The sequence below is a fragment of the Physeter macrocephalus genome, chromosome 16, assembly GCF_002837175.3.
Source record: "Physeter macrocephalus isolate SW-GA chromosome 16, ASM283717v5, whole genome shotgun sequence".
Taxonomy (NCBI): Eukaryota; Metazoa; Chordata; class Mammalia; order Artiodactyla; family Physeteridae; genus Physeter; species Physeter macrocephalus.
The window spans coordinates 58383067-58392022 of NC_041229.1; the positions used below are offsets into that span (position 1 = coordinate 58383067).

Below are 8956 nucleotides of genomic sequence, written 5' to 3' on the forward strand. Positions count from 1 at the left end.
AAAAAAAAAAAAAAAAAAAAAAAAAAAAAAAAAAAAAAAAAAAAATTAACTTGAAAAGTATCAAGGACTTAAATGTAAGAGCTAGAACTATAAAAACTCTTAGAAGAAAATAAAGGGAAAATCTCTATAACCTAAGATTTGGCAAAGGATTCTTAGATATGACACCAAAATTATGAGCAACAACAACAAAAATAAACCAGACTTCCTCAAAACAAAAAACGTTTGTTCTTCAAAAGACACTGAAAAGAATATGGGGAATTCCCTGGCAGTTCAGTGGTTAGGACTCTGCACTCTCACTGCCGAAGGCCCAGGTTCAATCCCTGTCAGGGAACTAAGATCCCACAACCCACATGGCCAAAAACAAAAAACAAAAAACAGAGAAATAGAGATACTTAAAAAAAAAAAAAAAAAGAATATGAAAAGACAACCCACAGAATGAAGGGGTGTATTTGTAAATCATATATCTGAATTGTTTCAGGGCTTATGTCCAGAAATATAAAGAAATCTTACAACTCAATAACTTAAAAACATTTCTTTAAATGGGCAAAGGATCTGAATAGACATTTCTCCCAAGAAGATATACAAATGACCAATAAGTACATGAAAAGATTCTAAATATTATTAGTCTTTAGGGAAATGCAAATCAAAACCACAATGAGATACCACTTCACACTCACTAAAATGTCTAGAATCAAACAGTAAGATAATAACACGTGTTGGAAAATCTGTGGAGAAATTGGAACCCGGATACACTGCTGGTGTGAATGTAAATGGTGCAGCTGCTGTGGAAAATAGTCTGGCTGTTTCTCAAATGATTAAACATAGAAGTTACCACATGATCCAGGAAATCCACTCTTAGGTATATACCTAAGGGAAATGAAAACATATTCTACACAAAACTGTATGTGAATGTTTATAGCAGCATTATTCATAATAGCCAAAGGCAGAAACAACCCAAATGTCCACCAATGGACAAATAGATCAACAAAATGTTGTAAACCTACATATTGGAATATTATTCAACTATAGAAAGGAATGAAAGACTGATACATCTACAACATGAATGAACTTTGAAAACACTATGCTAAGTGAAAGAAGTTAGTCACAAAAGACCCCATATTATTTGATTCTATTTATATGAAATGTTCAGAACAGGGAAATCTATACAGATAGAAAGTAGATTCATGATTGCTTAGGCCTGGGAGTAGGAGATAGGGCGAGAGGGGTCTGATAGCTAAAGGGCGTAAGATTTCTTTTTGAGGTGATGAAAATGTTCTAAAATTGACTGTGGTGATGTTTGTACATATCTGTGAACATAACAAAAAAACAGTAAATTGTATACATTAAACGGGTGAATTGTTTGGTATGTGAATTATATCTCAATAAAGCTGTTTTTACCTTGCTTCACCCTAATCCCAGGTGTGCTCTGCATCTTTTCCCCCTTACACAAAGAAAACCACTTTTTATTTGTTGCTGTTGTATCCCTTGTCTCAGCAGAGGGTTTTTGTTGTTGTTGTTTTTTAATTCATTAATTTATTTATTTGGCCACACCGGGTCTTAGTTGCTGCACGCGGGATCTTCGTTGCTGCGTGCAGGATCTTTAGTTGTAGCATGTGGGCTGTAGTTCCCTGACCAGAGATCGAACCTAGGTCCCCTGCACTGGGAATGTGGAGTCTCAACCACGGTACCACCAGGTAAGTCCCTCAGCAGATATTTTAAGTAACGGAGCTAAAAGTAGAAAGTTGCTTGCAAGATACTCATTTCCTTTCCTGACCTTTTTTTTTTTAATACAGCATTCATTAGAGTTTATGACAAGCATCTTTGGGAACAACAAGAAGAGAAAATACGTCTCTTTTCAGAGGGATCACAAGCAAAATGACAGAATGACAGATTTCCTCAAATTTTAAAGTTTTAAAATAGGTGGGTGATGAGACCTGAGCTCTGCTTGGTGCAGCATTTCAAGGAACTGGCAGGATTTTAGAGGAGATGGCCATGTGCCTAGACAGAGGCTTTGGGGTTCATAGCCTCAGCCAAATGTCCTGGCCATACCTGAATGGTATGCAAGGAGAAAGCTGTCAGACTTCCAGAGACCACTATGACCCTGGACAATACAGATGTTAGCAGAAACCTTGATGAACTAGAGCTATCTGCTCTCTTTCCCCAGTATCATTTAAAGCTTGGGTTGGAGATGAGAATCCCTGATATTGATGAAAATTTAATTTCTTGCTACCTTGACAGAATAAGAACTTTGAGTATCTTAATTCAATTTTTACAAACAATAAATAAAAGTTATATATTAGGATAGAGAGCTATTCTCTTTCATAACCACAGTTAGGGTTGCCAGATTTAGCAAATAAAAATGCAGGACACCCTGGGCAAATTCCAACAGAAATTAAAGCGTCTGAGCTTCCCTGACTAGGAAAACTATTATACTCCCTCTTCTGGACACACTTAGATACCATTCTTGGATTTGATGAGTTCTGGGTCCTCTTGGTTACCCTTCAATTCCTAAGCAACAAGCCGGAGACGCTGGGCAATTTCTGGTAACCAGTTTATGTCTGTCATGATCTTGCTGATAAAATTGAGGGCTGGTTGACTCTGGTATTGAATTAAAACTTGTATTTCTCCCATCTTTTATACTTGCTCTATATACTTATATCTCTTGAAAGTTCTGTTGACTTAGTAGTGTTTCTCAGAACTGAAATAGAATTGTCTTATAAAAACCACTGCTGGGTTTCCCTGGTGGCGCAGTGGTTGAGAGTCCACCTGCCGATGCAGGGGACACGGGTTCGTGCCCTGGTCCGGGAAGATTCCCACATGCCGCAGGGCGGCTAGGCCCGTGAGCCATGGCCGCTGAGCCTGCGCGTCCGGAGCCTGTGCTCCGCAACGGGGGAGGCCACAACAGTGAGAGGCCCGCGTACCGCCAAAAAAAAAAACCACTGCTTAATCAAATTTAATATGTATATAAATCATCACTGGATCTTGTTAAAATTCAGATTCTGATTCAGTAGATTTGGGATGGGGCCTGAAATTTTATATTTCTTAATAAGCTCCCAGAGGATTAATAGACTGGTCCTCCTATCACACTTTGAGTAGCCACCTATGTCACAATCAATAGATATCTGTTAAATATGTACGTACCTAGGCCCTATCCCCTAACCCAATGTACTGATTCAGAATCTCTGGGGCAGTGTCCAGGAATATATATTTTAAACAAACTCCTAGGGAGACCAATGGTCTATGGGTTTAAAATGCCCTCTACCTTTTTCTCTAGTTATTAATTTTTTGTCCTTCAAAGCTCATTGCTGGTCCCTTCTGCCACTTGTTGCTCTTATCGACTACCTCACACTCTAAATCCTTAACAGTTGTCTGCAACAAGCACTTGCTGTTTATCATGGGCTATCTTTTCTTGCATACATCCTGTCTGCCCAGACAGATTTTATTTCTTGAAATGAACAATTGCATACTTTTTTGTAGCCTCAGCCCCTGGCATAACGCTTAGCATAGAGTACATGTTTAATTACCGTTCATCGCAGACAATAATGCTGATGATAGTGAATGATGAACTTCTCTCCAGGACTCATGGTTATTTCCCAGGACTTGTGTGATTAAAACAACTTGCTGACTCCATAAAGGAAACACCCAACTGATTAGCAAAAACTGTAATTCCCAACCACAGCACGTTATTTTTCAGGGATTGGTGCTACAATCCTTTTGTACCGTGGTAGTTGGGATTTTATTATGGTAAGTGGCATTTTTAAACGAAAGAAAGTAATACTTTGAACTTATTATGTCTTTTATCTGTGAACCTGAAAGCATTTTAAAGCCATTCATTAAGTTACTGTAGCCAAGGTGTAAATATTATTACACTCTCTTTGCAAAAAAGCTGACCAGAGAAAGAGTTACAAGATACTCGATCAAAATCATGGAGCCATGGTAAGGCTAACCAAGAAACTCAGGAGCAGCTGCGTCTGACAGGTAAGCACTTCTCAGCATCTCCCATACCTAAAGTCGTGTGACTTGAAAGGTGAACATTCTGGGCTTCCCTGGTGGCGCAGTGGTTGAGAGTCCGCCTGCCGATGCAGGGGACGCGGGTTCGTGCTCCGGTCCGGGAGGATCCCGCATGCCGCGGAGCGGCTGTGCCCCTCGGCCATGGTCGTTGAGCCTGCGCATCCGGAGCCTGTGCTCCGCAACGGGAGAAGCCACAACAGTGAGAGGCTTGCGTACCAAACAACAACAACAACAAAAAAGAAAGGTGAATATTATGTAGAAGAGAGGAGGCCAAAATAAGGAGAAATTTAAGACTATTTTAATAATCTTTCTTCTTCCTCTGTATTCCTACTGCCATTGATTTTTGCACTCTTATTAATTCTTACTTATGTTATGGTTAAATGCTGACACATCTTCCCTCTTTCACAACTTGATTTTTGTTTTTCCCGTCATCTTGTTCTTCCTGCCTCCCAGTCCACTGTAGCAGAAGAGCAAAAAGAACTGCCATCTGAGATCTGAAATGAGATTGGAACCCTTGTTCCATCACGAATTCCGCCTCTTTGAAAAAGTCGGTTCACTCAGAGTCAGTTTTCTCTTTGTGTGTAAAATGGGGATGGACCACGTCCATTTACTGTCACACGATGGTTGAAACGACAGAACGCGATTCGTAAACTGTAAAGCACTGAATGGGTATCAGCTGTCCCCTTACTGTACCAGTCCTTGTTTAATTTAATTGAAGCCCAGAGCCACAAACCGCAGCGAACCTAACACGGACAGGGCGTGTCTGTAGGGAACAGCCTAGAGGTAGATCTTTTTTCCTTTGAGAAAACTCAGGCCGCGGAGCTGCTGGGAGTTGTAGTCTTTGCGGTGGTCTCCACACACCTCGAGGAAAGAAAAGAACTACAACTCCCGTGACGCCGTGCGGGGACACGCCGTGCGGGGACACTCCGCAGCACCCTTCCGCCGGCGGGCGCCCCAAGACCAAACGGGAGGGGGCCTACGCGCGCGACGGGGATTCACAAAGCGAGCCCTGAGGCAGAGCGCGTTGTGGTAGCTGTAGCGGCTGATCCAGAAAATGAGACGCGTGGGAGTGTGTGGGGGTTGTAACAAGGATAAAACACGTGGAAAAAGGCAAATTAAAAAATGAAAAGGGCTGTGCCCTAATTCCTCACCACGCCGCGGGTCCTAACTTGCGCAGCTGGGGAGGCGTCGGAAGCGCGCTTCCCGGCTCGCGCCTCGGGTCTCAGAAGCTTAAGTCAGCGGGGGTGGGAAGGGGCGGGGCCAGCGGCGCGGGAGGCGGATCCTAGAGTGGCGAGTGCGGCGGCCGCGGCGGGGCCAAGACCCAGACATCTAGGACTGTTGTTGTTCTCTCGCGGTGGGACCGCCTCAGTCTGGTCGCCCAGAGAGACCAGGAGCTGGTCTAGTTGGGAGCGGGGCGGCCGCGTCCCCCCTCCCTCCTGCTTCCCCAAAGCTGCGGCAGGAGCTGGCACAAACATCCTGCGGTTGGTCTCCGATGCCCTTCAGTGAGGAGGGGGCGTCGGGATCCTGGTGAGCGCACGTCAAGCCCCTCCAGCTACGTGTCTTCGCCAGCCCCCCAGGCCCGCACACCCAAGTCTGGCTGCGATGGCTGAAAACGCAGAGGGGGACCTGAACTCCAACCTACTCCACGCCCCGTATCACACCGGGGACCCTCAGCTAGACACGGCCATCGGGCAGTGGCTCCGTTGGGATAAGGTGGGTATCTGGTCAGCGCGACATCCACCCCCTATCACGCCGGGGACCTTCAGCTAGACACGGCCATTGGGCAGTGGCTCCCTTGGGTAAGGTGGGTACCTGGTCAGCCCGGCATCCGCCCCCTACCCAGTGTACGCCCTTTCCCGTCCCCACCCGGTGCTCGGCAGGCTGTGGGGGAGATGGCTCAGGCCATGCGGCAGCGGCTAGCGGAGCCGGGCGTTGCCACCCACCTATGCCTGGGCTGCCTCCCTGGGACCGTCTGAGCTGGGAAAGAACGCCTGTAGTCCCTTCCTTTTGCGGTGCGCGAAAGTGCAACCTCCCTTCCTCCCATCCTCCCCCCCCTTCAAGTGTATGTCATCCTTCTTTCTCCAAAAAATAATAATAAATAATAATTAATCATCATCGTAAGCTATACCCTTAATAGAGCTGTTTCCTTCCCCCTTTCTTCTCTCTTGACTTCCTTCTCTGCAAATCTGAAAGTGGTTTTTTGCTCTGTTCTTGGACGCTATCTAACCGCTATCCTCTTTAGTTCTGGTCTGGTGTGTTTCCACCTTGCGTCGCTAAGTAGTCGCTGGTCTTTTACCGCTCCCTTGTATTCTCTAATATCACGTTTTGCTCTTGAGAAAGATAAGGGTTCTCTTTCTTCCTCTGGCCGGGAGTTATTTTATGGAAGTATCCTGTTCCAAAAATCATGTTTTCCAGATTTCATGTGATGCTCCTGATACAGAATTGTTTTTGCTTTACCCATTCCTCCTCTATTCCGCCCCCACCCCCTCCAAATTGTTGCGATGATTTCATCTTGTGCAGGCATATAGGATGGATATGTGAGAGCTAAAATTAAAATGCAGTTATTTCACTTGTAAGAGGCCCTTGGCTCCAACAGAGGAAGATAATCCAGGCTTTTGCTTTGTCAAATGCATTAAATGCATTTGTTGAAATAGAGAAGGCAACATATTTTAAATGGAATTAATAATACTGAATTAAAGAATTAGTGTGGTAATATGTGAAATCATGTTATTCAATTCCCTAAAGGATTATTAGCTTTCTTAAAAAGTTTTATTTTCACTTTGTTCAGTCATTCATGCATTCAGCAAAAAATATCCATTGAGCACTGGGTAGTGCTTCAGGGCCTTTTAGGTCCAGGGTATGCTGGTGGTGAAGAAGCTAGAAAGGGTTCCTGCCCTCGAAAAGCCTTCAGTCAGCAGATAAAGAAGACCAATAAATAAGCAGTTATGAGTTATTTCGTATTACTTGATCATATGTATCTTGGACATTCTAATCCTTCCTCTGGAGTCTAAACCAGTGCGGCTCAAACTTTGAAGTGCTTACAGATCACCTGGAGATCTTAAAAATGCAGGTTGTGATTTAGGACACCTGGGGTGGGGCCTGAGCTTCTGCCTCATAATGAGCTCCCAAGTGATACCAATACTGCTGGGCTGTGGACCACACTTTGAGTAGCAAGGCTCTAGAATGTTCTGACTGAGATACTAGAGAGCTAACACCCTTTTTGTAGGATTTGACCATATAAATAAAAAATATGTATGTATATAATATATTTTTTCAATCAAGTGTGAAAAATCTGTGGTATCCCATTAATTATCATAAGGATGTGCAAAATGCAAATAACTTTAAATCCATTTTGCCAGTATTTATTAATTGCCTGCTGTGAATATAGTTCCTTGTTGTGGAAGGATACAAAAGAAGTGAAGATTCAGAGATTGCTCTTCTCCTTTTAGTTCATTAGGGAGGAGGAAGCCTAATAGAAATAAAAGAGCTAAGGCTTAGCATACTGTGAAATGATATATACTACAAACTGACTGTATAAATATCTTCATCAGGGATATCTAACTAAATTACAAATGAAAGTTATCCTTATATGTTTAATATAGTTAATTGCTGTTGTTTAAAGCCACCTGCTGTCAGTAAATGGATGTGGTTGCACTTGTATCTCCCTAAAGTAACAGGAAGATTTATGAACTTCAAAGACACTTGTAGAATTATAACACAATTTAATTTACTAGTAACTATTATGTATGTCATAGCCTTTGGCCCATCAACAATAGTTTGTTTTTCATTGCCATGGGTGAAATCTTTTGTTCTCTTTAGGTGCCAGTTTTGACTACACTTTTCCTAATGGGTCTGTTGATTTGATTTTTTTAAAAATATTACCTGAATGAATTAATATTTATTAATTTTCCATGCTATACCTAGATATTGTTGGGGTATACTAAAATGTAAAAAGACTATGAAATACATATACGTGTAAAAAGATAATGCAAGGGTGGTATTGGTGGCAGTTAAATGGTTTATAGGCAGTCAGTTTTTATAGTAGTTTAAAAGTAAGTGACCTGTGGACTGGGTAGTCACGGAAGACAATAAGAAGATGAGATGCATCTAAAAAGAATGAGGAGAGCCTTCACTGAAAGTGGAAGAGAAATTAATTTATATTTAAAGTGCCCTCTACATACAAGGCACTGCTGAAAATCTGTGGGAGACACAAAGATGAACTAGATATGGATTGTATCTTCAAAGAAAATAGAAGGGAAAATAAAACAAAAGCTCACAAATATAATACAGGGAGCAAGTAACAAGTGCCTTTACCAGATAAATAGATTTAAATAAGTTTAATAATTATTTAATAAATATAATATTTACTTAATTGATCCCTCTCTTAATGAGACAAATACTTTTAATTAGTAAGCAAAGGTATATCTACCGTAGATGGATAGTGTAGGTAAGCTAGGCTATGATGTCCCAGGGCACTGAAATATAGAGTGCAGAAATGTAAAATAATAGATCAGACCAACAGCATTTATTGCATTACACGTGGATGGCATATGTGGTCTTCCAGCACAGAGAAACTGAGTTTAATACCTGATTAATACCTATTTTTTTTAATAGTGAAAAAAAGAACCTACCAAATGCCCTGATTCTTGATGACTCTGGTGAGGCACATAGTACTAAGACATAAGTTGATCTAAAGGCAATTTGCTACTTGCCTAGGTCACCACTATTGCTAGTTTTAGCCTTGGTGGGTGGTGTTCTTTGAAATCTCTTCATGAAAAAGGTGTTATCTGTGCTGAACCTTCAGAATTAATTAAAATTTAGACTTGTCAACATTGAGAGAAGGAATATTCCAAGTAGAGATAAAAACATTAATGTGGGGCTTCCCTGGTGGCGCAGTGGTTACGAGTCCGCCTGCCGATGCAGGGGACACGGGTTCGTGCCCCGA

At 42.2% G+C, this 8956-nt stretch overlaps 1 protein-coding gene and 1 long non-coding RNA gene across 3 annotated transcripts in view; one reads left to right on the forward strand and one right to left on the reverse strand.

Annotated features, from left to right (window-relative positions):
- The window catches only part of LOC114488067 (uncharacterized), a 55605-nt gene extending 50374 nt beyond the window's left edge, over window positions 1-5231 (reverse strand). For both annotated transcript variants that reach the window (XR_003683763.2, XR_003683762.2), the window contains exons 1-2: window positions 5163-5231; window positions 4006-4218 (exon numbers count right to left, since the gene is read on the reverse strand). This is a non-coding gene — a long non-coding RNA (uncharacterized lncRNA). The remainder of the gene's footprint in view (window positions 1-4005; window positions 4219-5162) is intronic.
- Window positions 5232-5313: 82 nt separating this feature from the next.
- The window catches only part of PGM2L1 (phosphoglucomutase 2 like 1), a 64658-nt gene continuing 61015 nt past the window's right edge, over window positions 5314-8956 (forward strand). The window contains exon 1 of the mRNA XM_007109098.4: window positions 5314-5724. Within this exon, the coding sequence (XP_007109160.1) occupies window positions 5614-5724 (111 nt within the window). The 5' untranslated portion in view covers window positions 5314-5613. The remainder of the gene's footprint in view (window positions 5725-8956) is intronic.